Source organism: Emydura macquarii, unplaced genomic scaffold, assembly GCF_026122565.2.
Source record: "Emydura macquarii macquarii isolate MOO-44397 ecotype Brisbane River unplaced genomic scaffold, CSIRO-AGI_Emac_v2 contig_2636, whole genome shotgun sequence".
Classification (NCBI taxonomy): domain Eukaryota; kingdom Metazoa; phylum Chordata; order Testudines; family Chelidae; genus Emydura; species Emydura macquarii.
Genome location: NW_027132773.1, coordinates 6,243,261 through 6,259,233, shown reverse-complemented (window position 1 = coordinate 6,259,233; position 15,973 = coordinate 6,243,261). Strand labels below are relative to the sequence as shown.

Sequence of the window (15,973 nt, the reverse complement as noted above, 5' to 3'; positions counted from 1 at the left end):
GCCTCCTTCAGAAGGAGCATGGACCGGCACAGTGTGAATGCCAGTATGCAGGTTGGATCAGGTCCCATCAGCCATTCCCCAATACCACGCAGGGAGGTCAGAGAGTCTGTACTGTTGACTTCAGTTCCAGCCCTGGGTCATCCATTGAGGTACCAATGAGAGCAATGCAGCACTGGCTGTTTCTGCGCCAGCAGCGTATCAGGTGGTGACGGACCTCCTCTGCCTTCATGCCCCAATCTCTCTCTTGGTCCAGGACTTTGCCAGCGCTGTGTCATTTATAGCCCCATTGGCTGAATGGGCCACTGAACCTGTGGATCTGTTGGTGCCACACGCCAGTGTTTCCCATATACAGGCAGTGAAAGTGGGGCTCGGGCTAGGCTCAGCACAAGGGACCTTCTCGGTACCAGGAACTTTTTTGGCACCCCTGCTGTCAGTGTTGTCAATGTTACTGTAATGACACTCACCACACTCTGTTTCGGCACCGTAAGTTACTCCTGTTGATGTCAGGGCCGACACCGGTGCCATTTCCACTGTCTGTGCCAGTTCCCTCTTCATTCTGGCTACAGACAAGTCAGACTGATTGCTCATACCCTCAGGGCTGGCTTCTACTTTATACTCTGAAGCTCAGGATTCCTTGGTGTCCAGGTCGAGATCTTCCTCCTCTTGCTCTCCATTGCTTGACCTGCATCGGGGGCCATTAATGGAGTGCTGTGGATACCAGAATTGACACTCGTCAGGACAGGACCCCCAGGCCCTACACCTACTGGCCGCCACTGCCCTATCCATACCAGTGGCTTCCAGGGAATTCCTGGGATGCTCTTCAGTCATGGAGGTGTCCCACTCCTCATCTCGCTCAAAGGTGAGATCACCAGCCAGGTCTGTGGCGATGACCTTCCATCCGTCACAAGCCCAGGCATCATGGAGCTTTTTGTGTCATCTGCAAACTAGGTGACCAAATGGTCTCTACTGGCCTTAAAATCTACCAACAGTCAACCATTTGCCTGGGGTCCAGAATTACTTTGTGGACCATCTGAACAGGAACTTTTCCCTATGTCACGAGTGGTCCCTGAAGACACACATCCTCTGGGTCATCCTCACAGCTTGGGGCATTCCGTTGATTGCCCTGTTTACTACTAGGGACAACTGGAAATGTCATCAGTTCTGTTTTTGCGGGGGCCTCAGTCTGGGTTCCCTATGCAATGCTTTTCATTTCAGCTGGCAGTTGGCTCTCCGGTACATTTTTCCCCCAATTCCAATCATCCCACACAGGTCATCCTCAAATTGAAGCTGGACCAGGCCAAGTTCATGCTCAAAACCAGACAGTACTGGTTTTCTGACTTTCTCGTGCTGTCAATTCAGTTTCCCATACCCCTTCCTCTTCATCCCAACCTACTCTCACAGACTCAGGGTCACACCTTGCATCCCCACTCAGCTCCCTGCATCTCACGGCATGGCTGCTTCGTGGTTGAATGAAGAGGAAGTGCAGTGTTTGATGGCTGTTCAACAATTCTTACTCAACAGTAGAAAGCCCTGTACTAAAATGGCTTGTTAGGTGAAATGGAAGCAGTTTTCGGTATGGTTGTTGGCCTGCAGAATTCAGCCAAGGCTGGGTTCTATTCAGGACATCTTGGAGTACTTGCTTGCTCAGTTGTTGGGCCTTACACGTAGCTCATTGAGAGTACAACTGGCACTGACATCAGCGTTTAATCTCCCACTCAGGAAATATCAGTCTTCTCCAATGCCTTGGTAACAAGATTCTTAAAAGGGCTTCTTTGTCTCCATTCTCTGGTCCGAGAGCTGGTTCCTCTTGTTAACTTAACATGGTCTTAGCAGCTTTAATGGGACCTCCGTTTGCACCCCACGCATCTTATTCCTTTCTGCTTTTGTATCAGAAGATTGAGTTCCTGGTAATGATAACAACATCTTCAAGGAGAGTCTGTGAGTTTCAGGCTGTGATGGCAGAGCCTCCTTATACACAAATCTCCAAGGACGAAGTGATGATATGACCACACCCAAAATGTTTGTCTAAAGTGGTTTCTCAGTTTCATTGAACCACGTAAGATATCTGCTTGTGTTCTTTCCTAAGTCACATTTCTCTCCGGAGGAGCAGCGTCTCTATACAGTAGGTGTCAGGAAATGTCTAGCCTTCTATCTGGACAGGACTAAACTGTTCTATGCTTCGTCTCACCTGTTTGCATCCTATGCAGATTGTATGAAGGGTCAATCAGTCTCTTCACGGATGATCTCTAAATGGATAGCATCCTGTACAAGACTGCATATGAAATAGCTTTGGCTACACCTCCTCAGTGGGTGCGAGCTCATTCTTCAGGAGTGCAGGCAACATCAATAGTGTTCCTCAGTGGCATCTCACAATAGTGGACATTTGCAGGGCTGTTACATGGTCATCAATATGTATGTTTGTGAGCCATTATGCCATTTCCGCATCTTCCAGGGTGGATGCAGGTTTTGGTAAGGCGGTTGTGCAATCCTGGCATAGATCGATTCTGAGCCCTGCTTCCTGGGGAGGATACTGCTTGTGAGTCACCTAAGTGGAATACACAGCTGCATCTACTTGAAGAAGAAACAGTTACTTACTGTAATTGTGACTCTTCGAGGTCTGATGCAGATGTGCATTCCATGACCCACCCTCCGTCCCCTCTGCATCGGAGTCTAGTCTCTTGGCATTTGGTGTGAAGGAACTGAGGGGGGTTGAAGTGGTGCCAGCTCATATAGCCAGGGGAGGGGCTATAACCATGAGGTGCAAACACCACCCTTCTATGGGTACAGCTAGGCAAAATTCTCTGGATCTGGTGTACTGGGCTCACACACACCTAAGTGGAATACGTGTCTGTCTCACATCACATCTTGAACCTTAGTTACAGTAAGTAACTCTTTATTTCTGCTATAAGAGAGCCGCTGATTCAAGCAGAAGGATCTTGGGCTCCAACCATTAGGCTTGTGATCAGTTTGTCAAGAAGATGATGTCTGGAGACGGAAGTAGCCATGTGCTAGGCTTCCCTCAGAAGATTCTGTCCCCCATATTGAATTTTTTTTTCATTACATAGTTATTGGGATTTCAGTGAAATTTTTCTTTGTAGAAGTTTTACAGGTATTTTGTTTAAAACATTAATAGCTTCATGATGCCTACATAATGCAGCTTCCTCTCTGGATATGCAAGGACAGTAAGTCAGCCTGAGTTAGATATTTGTGAGTGGAGTTTTTAGCTCATCATTATAGTGTTCTAAAATAAAATGGAATGTACATGCGTGATCATCAATCACTGTGTGATTCTGTAGGCGTCGATCCTGGATATTACAAAAATGAGTTCCAAAAGAATTAAGATTAAAGATATACAGTTACCAACTGAGTGATGATGTTTCCTGCTGGCATTCAGGATACATGATTTCTCGTTCCAGAATAGGCTTTCATTTGACACAGTCCTGAAGGTTCCTGTTCTCTGGACAGATGGAGGCTGTAAATGGGGATGGGCACAGCTGATCCCAACAGTTACTTAGGGCTAGTCTACACTTAAACTTACAGTGGCACAGTTGTATCGGTACAGCTGTGCTGCTGTAAGAGCGTTTGTGTAGCCACATTATATAAACAGGAGAGAGCTCTCCCGCCGACATAATCAAACAAGTGGCAGTAGCTGTCCACACAAGTGCTTATGCCAACAAAACTTGTGTCACTCAAGGGTGTGTTTTTTTTCATGCCCCTGAGCGACAAAAGTTTTGCCGAGATAAGTGTTAGTGTAGACACAGCCTCAGAAAATGTAGAAGAAGGATGAGGGGAAAAGGGAGTGAAAACAAATTCATGTAATACAATGTTGTTCAATAAAGCCTGTAGCAGAAATAATTGTATCTATACGAGAGCTTTTGCCAGCATAGAAATGTTGCCAAAAATCACACCCCTAACTGACATTGCCATAGGGGCAAAAATTATAGTGCAGACCTGACCTTTATCATTTAATATTTTTCTTTTTCAAAACATTTACAGACAAGTTGTGCTGCTAAATAGTTTGACTGAAGATTTTAGTGTTTACTTGCTGTGTCTAAAAATGAAATTAACTACCTGTGAATCAAGTACACTTAAGCAGTAGTTTTTGCTGAAAAAGTTACTGCTGGCTTGTAGCAATCACTTTGATTATTTAAGCACCCTGTAACCAGCTTCTGTGTTGCAATTTTGAAAGGATGACAAAAATGACAGAGAGTGAGTATTTTATAAAGCATTAATTTTATTGTATCATTGAGATACCTCTCTGGACTCAGAGAGTGTGTTTGAATGCTGAATGGTCCATAAATCATTTAACCCTGACCTAGTTTTAAAGATACTTTGACTACCCCTTTTATTATAGAAAATTATGCTGATTCACCATATTCACTGGGCTTGCCTGCCTCTCTTCACTACCTCTCAAGCAGAACAACCGCCCTATCTTTGTATGCTGCTCTCTTTGCAGCCACATGTAAACTCCATTTTGAGTTCAAATTTTTCTTGTTTGCTCAGAAATTCTTAGTTTTTTAACCTTTTGTTGAGTCCTTAGTCTTCCTAGTAGTTTGCAATATCTATGGGACAGATTATTTGTTCTGCAGTATAAACCACAAGTCTTCCTGGGATAGAAAGCACTTCTTACTTATGATACAAGTATATTGTGTACATGTAGCCATGTCAGTCCCAAGATATTAGAGAGAGAAGGCGGGTGAAATAATATCTTTTATTGGACCAACCCAAAGTACCCTTCCCAGAACTGAAGATGAGCTCTGTGTGGGTTGCTCCAATAAAAGTATTACCTCACCCATGTTGTCTGTCTTATAATACAAGGAAACACAGCAATTAGACTGAATATCTAAAGATATATCTTGATAACAGGTCATGCTTTAAGTAAATAACTTGTATTATACAGTGGCTTTTAGTTTACTCTTGATGCAGCTTATTTTCCTGTTAAGTCCTCAAATGCTTTTTTTTTTTTTTTTTTGCTAAGGAAGACTGAAAATAAGCATATAATCTCTTCCCAATTTAATTAAAGTAACTCCTCCTTTTATTCATGCTATTTACCACAGTTGCACAATTAATTCTGTGACACTGACAAAGATTTTTAAAAAATCTACAGAAAAAGAGAATAATTAGATTAAATCGGTCTCTAGGTTTTCAGGGTCAAAATTGGGTCAGTTTAATCTAATTCATTATTGCCAATTCTCACTATTTGATTGTGACTCAAGCAGTTTTGGAGGGAGGAGGGAGATGTTTTTCACCTGTCTCATGAAAACATGGTGAAAGACTGCCAACTCATGAATTTTCCCTTCTTCAAAATGGCCACCACCTTCTTTTACTGTCAATGGGTCTGTTTTGAGCTGGGTAAAACATCTTTATGGATTGAATTAAAACCTTGTTCACCCTGATGTGTGAACATGCCCGTCACTGACGATAGTTGAAAGAAATACTTAGATGAGGCACACCTAAAACAAGTCCTAACAGAATCTGCCCAGTAACTACCACCAGATGGGCAGAGGGTTCCACTGGGTATTGTGACCAAGTGTGGGAGGGCTGGGAGAACACACACAAACTGGGAACAGACTGATCAGAGAAAGAGTCCGGGCAAGAATAAATAGCAAAAAAAAGCCAAGCACAGTGTGACCCTGGAGTGGGGGAAAAGGAACTTTTGAGTCTGCTGGCCGAACAGGTTGGGGCTGTAAGCTAAGAAGTTGCTCCTTTTGTTCTTGGTTTTTCCTGCATTTGGAGGAGCAGGACTTTTATAAGATTGCATAAAAGAGAATATCAGACTCCATCAATTTGTACTCCCAACTGGCACTTCTCCAAGGCCTCAAAATTTGACTAGCCACTTGGGTTGAAAAGCGCAACAGGTCTGAAGCCAGCAAGATGGCTGCCACGTCCCTACAGTCAGTCTGCTTATGGAAGTGAGGCTGCCCTTTGCCACTAATTGGTAATTTAATGTTTGGTGTGCTGAATAAACCCTAAACTAACTGCATTGCCATTTTGTAAAATAGGAAAAATGTTGGTAGTAGGTGTAGAGCTGGAGAAACTTGGGATTTCTGGTGCATGGGAAATTTCAATATGCTGAAATTTGCGTTCGGATTTGGAACAAAACCAACCAATTTTTCCAAATTTCCATGAACCGGAAATATTTAAAAAATGTTTTGGAAACATTGTCACATGGTGTTTCCGAAAAGAAGTGTGCTCCTTTGAACCCAGACAGCTGCTGACAGAGACTGATAAGAATCATCACAATTTCAGTCAGCAGCTGCCAGGACTGTCAGGGTCTGCAGGTCCGGGGCAGCACCGCTATGTGGACTGTCCAGGGGCCAGAGACCCCTGGTCTGCCAGCCTCCTGTTCCAGCTGGCTCATCAAGCTACAGGAGTTTGACAGCACAGGGAGACAGCTGGCCTAGGATTCTGGAAACTCTGGAGGTCCACATGGTCTGCATACTTCCAACTTAGCGCTCAAGCCTTGCAGCTTTTTAGTTGCCGGCATATAAAAGCAGTTCAGATTGCAAATGCATGTGTAAAATGAACACTATCATAAGAGCGAGCATCAAATAGCAGAGCTCAAACCTATTTAAATATTGTATTCCTGCAGATTTCATCAGCTTCATAGGGACAGTTGAACAGTAAAGGAATAACAAAAACCAACAAATGTGAAGAAGAAGGGAAGAGTATTTCATAGAACATTTATACAATGATACTGGCGGCTGCTGTGTTAATAAGCAACTGCATTAATACATATCCTTACCCAGAAAATCCTTATCCCAGATTTGTGTGTTTATAATTTATAAAATCTTAATTTCTTTGGACAGAAACCATAATGAGCTGAGATGAACATATCTCCAGTGTTTACAGTAAAAGAAGTTGAGGAAGCCAAGCACGATAAATATTTTCATTTCATAATCTTGTAATTAACAGGGAGTATGACCACCTGCCAGCTGTAAATTATAAAACTGAAATACATGATATATAGAGAATCTTTGCATCATTTTCTTAACTCATTAAGATTTAAAGGAATTACATTTAACAATTAAAGGCTAGCAAAGCAGTTAATCACTACAAACTGATCTACAAACTGGTAGATCTGGGCCAGTTTTACTCTGGTTTAGCTATCTGTCTGTAGAAAGTCGCTACAGCTGGTGAAAATAGCTTTATTAAGATGGCTTATAGATGACCTTTTCCTAGAGTAACAAGCCGAATCATTTAAGCGAAATAGTCCATGAATAGTGTCACTGAATGCTGTAACTTCTGGTAAAATAACATGTCCCAAAGACAGGTGCTACAGCGTTCCAGGAAAAATTCAGCTTAATTAACTATAAAATTGAAGTGAAAACCAGTCAAATAATAATTTTGGGCTCAGTGCTGCTCCAGTTTAAACTGATGGGAAATTTGCACTGATGTTAGGGGGAGCAGGCCATTAGTGTGTAGTAAATGTTAGGTATATGAAACATAAATAATAAATTTAATGAAATCTTGATATGCTACCATTATGCATATATGCTAGTGCTCTTTAGTGTTTGATGCAAATGTCATTAGAAAGAGCAAAACACATATCGCTTGGATTTAAAAATTTGTTGACAGCCATTTTTTTCTCTCTTGCAGTTTTAAACATCAGGTGTTAGGCTTTCCATTTTCCCAAAAACAATTCCCCTCTCCCCCATGTCAAGAAACATGCACAAAACAGTTTTATATTAGGCCTCACTCTTGCATGTATTTATTCCGGTGTTTAACTATAAGCATGTGTAAGTAGTCGCATTGACTTGCAGGATCAGGGCACTACTGTAGAACATCAGAGTTATGAACTGACCAGTCAACCGTACACCTCGTTTGGAACTGGAAGTATGCAATCAGGCAGCAGCAGAGGCATAAAGGGAAGGAAAAAAAAAAAAAAAGCAAATACAGTACAGTACTGTGTTAAACATAAACAACGAAAAAAATAAAGGGAAAGCAGCTCTTTTTCTTCTGCATAGTCAAGTTTCAAAGCTGTATCAAGTCAGTGTTCAGTTGTAAAACTTTTGAAAGAACAACCATAACTTTTTGTTCAGTTACAAACATTTCAGAGTTACGAACAACCTGCATTCCTGAGGTGTTTGTAACTCTGAGGTTCTACTGTAATTTTTACACTTTTTGGATACACTGATATTTAATTATTATTGTATCAGTTAAATTAGGAACAATAACTATGTAGAGGTTTTTGCATTTATTATGACATTGTCTCCAAATGATGTTAATCTATCAGTATACTTTGAAACTGGATTAGGAATGACTATAATTGGTTTAGTACAAGATGTGTTTATAATTTAACACAAGAAGATTGCTATTTAATCCATTCTTAGAAGGATTTATTAAGACTTTTATGGTCTGCCTTACTCTTCAGTTGTTGGATCAGTTATATCTGGAAAATTTTAAGCACAATGAAGGTTACACCTCAATAAATTTCTTGAGGCTAGAGCCAAGACTAAGGCTTCACAAAGCTTGTTTTTAGGCTCTTGAGAGACTGATATGAGATGACTTAGCCTGCAGGAAAAGGTGTGCTGTATCTTGCATGCTGTAATTTGGCTTTACTGAGGATAAACTCCCAGAGGAAGGCAACATTCAAGCACATGAAGTACTGCAGGAGAGGAGAATAAGTAGCATGACTGAAAAATGAGAAGGGAGCTGTTAATAACTGAAAAGAAATGCACTGCACATCTGAGGCAAACACAGCGTACATATTACATACTAAAAGCCTTGTTACTAGCCCCTTGAGACAGTATTTCCTGGTGTTAAATACTAATGCAAAATGCATTAGTTCTTGAGAGTTAGTCCATTGGACTAGCTAGGAGCTGGGGGGTTAAAAAAGTCCATTCACCTATTTTCCCTGCAGCCCCTTCCACACAGACCCTGCCCCCCTCCCCCACACACAATTGTAATAGCTAAGACAGAAATAAACATTTTGCACATCAGCTCCATTACAAGGCTCACTGCTTGAAACAGTTCCCAACCTCTGTCTGCTGGGTTCCCTCTTGTGATGAACTGGTGGAATGGTTGCCATGTGATGGGTACCCTTCTCTCCAGGATCTTGAACAATTGCTACTGGATGTCCTGGCCATTCTCTGTCTCTCTGCTGTTCTCAGTCTGTTCTTTTTCCTGCTCATCTTAGTGTGGTTTTTTTGGTTTTTTTTACTTTCTGTTTTATAATTTTAGCTTGTTACTTTTAAAACTCTTTTCTCCCCAGTGGGCTTCCCTCTCCCCACCCCTGAGTTCCATTCATCTGAAAGCTCTGTGCTGCTTGGGAGAGAAGAAAGGGGCATATGGGGGATATTCACTTGTAGTTCTATAGAGCTGAGCTGCATGTGCATTCATGGCTGAACAGAGAACTGTAGGAGCAGTGGAGAAGTTTGAGCTTGGGAGCTGCTTCCTGAACACAGAAACATCTCTTGTGGCTAGTTGCATTAAGGCCCAACAGAGAAGCAGGGAGGAAAGACACATGGCTTTAACAGAGCTACCAGATGCTTTAACTGCAACAGTATTTGCAGTGGGCACAGTGTATTGGGTTGCTTTCTCTTTGCGGCCCCCACCTCCCCTCCCCCCCGCAAAAAAAAAAACACACTTGAAACTATCCTGGGCACTTGTCTACCAAATTAGGAAGCAGTGCTTTAGAATCAACATTACTCTCTTTGGGTTTTGATTTGTCAAGTTCAGTATTCAGGCCAGGCAGTAGTGGTGACTGAAAAATATGGATGTATTGAATGGGGCTGGGGGCTGATCTCACCTCAGGGTTTCTCCATGGATCTGATTCCAACCTCAAGTCCTGGTTTATAGTCTGGCTGCTACAAAGCAGTGCGCCAAATAAAGCAAAGAAAGTAGTTTAGAAGTTTTTAGAAAGCTTTTACTGTGTTTCAAACCAATGATTTACAGTATGTTGCAATACATCATGTTTCTTTACATGGTGTACTGTAAACTGAGTAGCTTGTAGTACATGGTCTTTAGTTACCATAACATAAAATACATTAGTTTAGATTTTGCAAACACATTGAAGTGGTAAACCTTGTTTGCTAGACTTTCAAATGGCAGAATCTACTTGAAAGAGAGATTAGGCATTAAAATATGCCAAACTTTCAAAAGCATAAAGAATGTAAAAGATTTTGTGGTGTATCTATACAACAGAGCTTCAATACTGCTGTCTTGATGTAGAACTGGATTCTTTTATGCCTTAGTTATGCCTTAGTTACCAAAGCTGATTCTCTGTTACTCAACAAGAATCTTGCTAACCCTTTTCCATCTTTCAGGCTCCCAGGAAATTGTCAAAAATCATCTTGCCAGTAAGTCTTCTAATATAAATTGAAAAATGATAGCATAGGTGTGACATAGCTTTAAAACATGGAGGTGGTAGGAAGTGGAGAAGCAGGTGAAAAATGTCTGTTCCACTAATCTTGTTTGTTTCATTTTCTTGGAAAGTGTACTTTGATGGCATGTATCCTGTTGGCTTTTCATGGTATTTTGGTGTGGTATAGAAATTGTGTGTTCAAGTACAATTAATCAGGTGTTTCACTGTTGTCTAAGTATGTTAGTGGTTCAGGATGTGAGTTGCTATGCCGCAGATGATTTTCCTTCAACTTACATATAAGCATATAGTGCTTTTTACAGCTAAAAATCTCAATCTCTTATGAAGTTGGTTTTCATTTGATTTTTAGAGTAAATGGTGGTCATCAGTTTATTTGCAAAAAGTGTTGAGATCCCACACTGCAGTTTAGCTAGATACTATGATAGACACTATAGGAAAAATATATCTAGGCAATTTGCCAGAGCCTATGAATCTTTTATGTAATTGCTTTCCAAAGACGGCTGTACAAATGCCTGCAACTTTTGCACCGTTGCCACAATTTTCATTTGATTCAACTGTTACATGGACAAATAACAAGCAACTCTATTTGAATGAGGCTCCAATTAAACTTTCCTGTTTTGACATACTTGCTTTCTTTAGTACCAGTGCCAAGTATTTCTTCTTTCTGGGTCATAATGAAAGCAAAGACACAGTGCAGAAAAGTTAAACAAAGCTGTTTCAGCACCCTGTTCTGTGGAAAATTATGCAGTTGGCTATCTGTTTCAAAGAGGAACCATAATTATTGCTTGCATAAATATTTAGATAAAAAAAAATAGTTGTATGTACTAAGAAACAAAGGCTACATTGGTGATAGTAATCCTTCTAGAATGCCACGTTCCAAGTGGTGTGTATATGATAACTGTTGTAAAATAGTATACCGTTTTTAAAAAGCCCTAACTTATAACATTAATCCTAAACTTTAGCCTTTGTGTTGGCACCTGATTTCCTAATACTTCATGGGGATCACACTATTAAATAACTTCTGGATCTCATATTAGAAAATTTCTCTCCAGCTGTTGTCTGTTTCTACATCATTGAATCATTAATTTTTAGTGCACTGGAATTCTGTCAAAATGCCATCTTCATGATCTTTATTGCTCTAGCTTTCAAATATGAATGAATGATGAATGCAAATTTCTATGGAGATTCAAGTGCTTCTTTGTAATAATTTCTTTTTAATTACAGAGCAAAGAGATTGCATTCCAGCTTCACGAAGATTTAATGAGAGTTCTAAATGAGCTTTATACGGTAAGCACATTTATTTAGCTTCTATTGCAAGAATTGTTTGAACAAACTGATTTTTGTGCACTGTAAGTGTCCCTTTTGATGGCAACTCACATCAACAGAAATAACACAGTGCCTAGACAAAAATACTATAAAGTCCAACCAGTCATTTTTCCTCTCAATATTTTTATCTGAGCTTTATATGTTTCCTGAACTGGGTAAATATTCTTAGTGCAGTGCGCATCTAAATTATCAGCTGAAATATTCTGCCTTACATGCTTATTATAGCATTTCCCAATTATTCATAATTTTTGTAAGCATCGATCCTGGAAACACTTACATTATAAGCATCAAGTAGTCCCACTGAAGTCATACCCCTATGCTGTGGATTCTAATAAATATTGAATTCTGTCATGGTATTAACATTTAAGCCTGGGTTTTGTTTTAAGATTATTTTTGTAAAGGGAAGAATTTTGGAAGTTTATAAAATACAGAATGCACAATTATTAATCAGTGAGACAAAGTTACAGATGCAGAGTAGGGCAATGGGATTGCAGAGTGATTGAATTTTGCAGAGTAGTATGTGTGTTGTTATTATTAGAGTGAAGTGTAAGTGTGTGTGTGTGTGTGTGTACATCCCTAATGTATATGAGTTTATAATTTTATAAAATATGTATTTATTCAATAAGATGACTGACTTTACTAGAACACACTTTTTTTTTAAACTCCAGCACATATTAAGTTGTTCATAAGAAAAGGAATTGATTCACTTTTATATTCAGTCATGAGTAATAAAGAGCAATAAACACAAAACATAAAATGACTGTAACCTTTTCAGTGTGAAAAAAAGAGGAGGGAAGCAGTTAAATTTAGTTCAGATATATGAAAGGTGGACTAGTATTGATACGTCTCTCCTTTGGTTCGTTCCCTTCCTTGCATTATTTTTAATGAAGTGATCAGTTCCCCGAAGTGCAGTTGTTAAAATGAAAATCTTTGAATCCTGACTGGCATTCAGGTACCCCCATATACCCCTGAATTCCCTGAGTAAGGAGAAGGATTAAAGTTTTTATGAAATGGTATATGAGGAAGGTTTTTCTAATCTGTTTACTACCTGTAGCATAACTGATTATTTCATAAGAAAGGGTCATTAAACTTAAATGACTTTCAAGGATAAAAAGCTGCTGTGCTCAAAGATGGATTAAAGACTATCAGAGAGAAGACAGTGAGCTAGTTATTAGCTGAAATATTTAGTAACTGCCTCTTTGAGGAACAGGCATGGTCAGTGTAAATAAGTTATGTTTTATGATTTGTACAGGTTTGAGTTTCTCCATCTAGACACAGGAACTAACCCTTAACAGAGCTGGTAGAACCAGAAGTAGCCAAAGCAGGACTTTAGGTCCTTTCGACATTCTAGGCAAACCTTTCTCCATCTCATGGTGATTGGTTGTTTGCTCCAACCCTTCCTCTCTCTCCTCACATCAGCTTCACTCCACTCCTGCCCCTCATCCACTGCCCCCTGCGTCCTCTTTGCCTTTCCTTTTCTTTTCATTTAGCTGACCACTCCTACATAAACCCACCCAAAACAAAACTAATCAAAATCATGGCACTACCAAGACGTTTGCTACCATCACACTGTTCACTCTGCTTGTGTGTTCTACTCCTTCCTCCACCCTGTGTCGCTCTTGTCTATTTAGATAATAATGTCTCATTGTTTCCTTGCACTCCTCCATCTTTCTGTATCCATCTATTGTCTCTTGTCATACATAGATTGTAAGATCTCTGATGCAACAACTGTCTTTTTGTTTTGTGTTTGTACAGCGCCAAGCACAATGGGTCCTGGCCTATGACTGGGGCTCCCTGGCATTATGATAATACAAATAATAAATAATATAATTCTAGCAAGCCTTGAAGAGCAAGGTTATAATTTTAGCAAGCTTAACTGCAAGTTACCGTTGGAGAGCTTTAATACTTTACCTGGTTACTTTAAGGCCTCTGGCTGGAAGCACACTCTTCTTTCTTCGAGTGATTGTTCATATGCATTCCAATATAGGTGAGTGTGCGCCCCGTGCATGAGTCTCCGGAAGCTTTTCTGCCCCTAGCAACCCCTGCGGGTCGGCTCCTGTGCCCCCTGGAGTACCGCGCTCATATTGCGGTATATAGGGCACTGCCGACCCCGTGGCCCTCAGTTCCTTCTTTCCTCCCATGACGGTCAGTGGAACGTCTGCCCCTTGCTCATTCGCAAGTAGCAATCTCGGTTATAGTTTAGAGTTAATAGTTAAAATAGTTTAAAATAGTTATTTGTTTAAATAGAGTAGTTAGTTAGTGTATAGTTAGCCCTTAGGGCTTTGACGGAGCCATGCCCGGCTCCACTGGGTTTAAAGCCTGCGTGGCTTGCTCGAAGGCTTTCCCGGTCAGCGATCCGCATGACCGCTGCCTCCAATGCCTTGGAGCGCAGCATCACAAAGATAAGTGCCGGATTTGCAAATCATTTAAACCCCGGACTCAAAGGGAGCAGGATGCTCGCCTCAGGGCCATCCTAATGGAGTCGGCGCTTTGTCCGGACTCCGAACCCTCCAGGTTGCCGACGACACCGAGCGTTTCGTCAGTACGCAGCGCTCCTCCAGCACAGACATCGGCACCGGCTCAGAAGGCGGTACCCAAAAAGAAGAAGCGGCCAGAGGCCGGGCCTATGGACTCCCCCCTGCGACCGGTACAGCAGGGGGTGATGCAGGAGATGCCCCAGCCACATGCCGTCGAGACTGCTCCGGCACCAGCATCTCCGTGCAGGGAGCCTCCCCCGACCCTGGGGGTTGGGGGAGCGTCTCTGCAGGGGCTGTTGATGCCGGAGGCGTTTGCAGTGGCACGCGCCCTGATGGGCATGCCCACGCCTCCATCCCCCCCTCGGCCGAGGGCTTCCGGGACGGTGTCTCGGGGTAGACCCACGATGAGTTACCCCGGTGGGGTGAGGAGACAGGAATCGACGTCTCCCCTCAGATGGTTGGGCAGGGGGGAACGGCACACCCCCCTCCTCGCTCCGACCAAGGGTAGTCGAGCACCTCGACACCGCAGCACCGGGAGCGGTCGCAAGGTTCCGAGAGCAGCCGCTCCAGCTCCGCATCATGCAGGGACCGGTCATCGGAGTCCCAGCACTGCTCCATCACCGGCTATACGGCACTGAGGGAGACTCGGCACCACCCTCGATCCTCGGTGCGCAGCTCCTGGCACCAGTCGGGCTCACCTAGGGACATCCGGCACTGCTCCCATTCACGCACAGAGACGCGGCACCAGTCCCATTCGTCCAGGAGCACCCAGCACCAATCACCCACTCTGGTGCCGAGACCTACGGCACCGCACAAAAAAAGCTCCCAATCCCCGGTGCGCAGCCCGGTGCGGATCCCGGCGCCCGAGAAGGTTCATGCCCCTTGGCACCGGTCCAGATCCCCGGCCTACAGCCCAACAGCAGTGCCTCATCCCCAGGAACCAGATGCCGTTCCCGGTCTCCTAGCAGCCGGTTTTACCCAGAGGACTCTGAGAGCCACCATCACCACTCTAGATCGCGGACGCCCAGTCCAGCGCGTGCTCCGGCACCGGCTGATGCCTCTGCACCGCGGCAACGCCTTCAGTCCCTAGCGTCGCAGTGTTACCACTCGAGATCCCGAACGCACAGTCCGGTGCAGGCTCCAGCACTGCACCACTCGGCACTGAGTGACCCTTCGGCACCACAGGTCCAAAGCCGCCTGCTAGCTGCCGACAGATGGCGCAGTAGGGAGCGCGGCCGCCCCAGGTCTCCGGCAGATAACCGCTGTAAGACTCAAAAACCTCAGGGGCGCTCATCCACCAGCTCCAGTCGTTTGCTGCCCCGCACCGCGCCGCCCCCCCACCCCGCTCCTCCCCGCTGGCACCGTAAACATCACCGCAACTGCTCTTGATTGCGCCGGAGCAGATCCCCACCCGATGTGGAGAGGGACCACACAAAGCATTGCAGGTCAAACAGCCCAGGCTCCCAGGGGCCTGTGTCGTATCCGGCACCGGGACCGGTGCCGACGTGAGTGCAGGGGCCATGGCAATGGCCCTACTGGGGTCCCTGGCTGCCACAGACAACCCAGGGAACAGGGTCAGTGCCTTCGGTGGCAGCCCAATCGCCACCCCCATCCCCAAGCCAAGACAGGGGTCACTCTTCAGAAGAAGACTCTGACCCTATGGAAGGCCCCTCCATGGGTCCCCTTCCACAATCCTCCTCCTCTTCCCCCCCTGGACACAACAGCCAGGGACCAGAGGACCCTGCTTCCTGACTTTAAGGCCCAACAGGAGCTCTTAAAGAGACTCGCAGACAATTTAAAAATGGACCTTAAAGAGCTATTGGAGGAGGAAGACCCCCTCTTTGGG

The 15,973-nt window shown here is 43.4% G+C and overlaps 1 protein-coding gene across 4 annotated transcripts in view; it reads left to right on the top strand.

The window, feature by feature from the left end:
- The window catches only part of SRGAP1 (SLIT-ROBO Rho GTPase activating protein 1), a 206,018-nt gene that overhangs the window by 106,737 nt on the left and 83,308 nt on the right, over nucleotides 1-15,973 (top strand). For all 4 annotated transcript variants that reach the window (XM_067564110.1, XM_067564111.1, XM_067564113.1 and 1 more), the window contains exon 4: nucleotides 11,549-11,611. In XM_067564110.1, coding sequence (XP_067420211.1) covers nucleotides 11,549-11,611 — 63 coding nt within the window. The remainder of the gene's footprint in view (nucleotides 1-11,548; nucleotides 11,612-15,973) is intronic.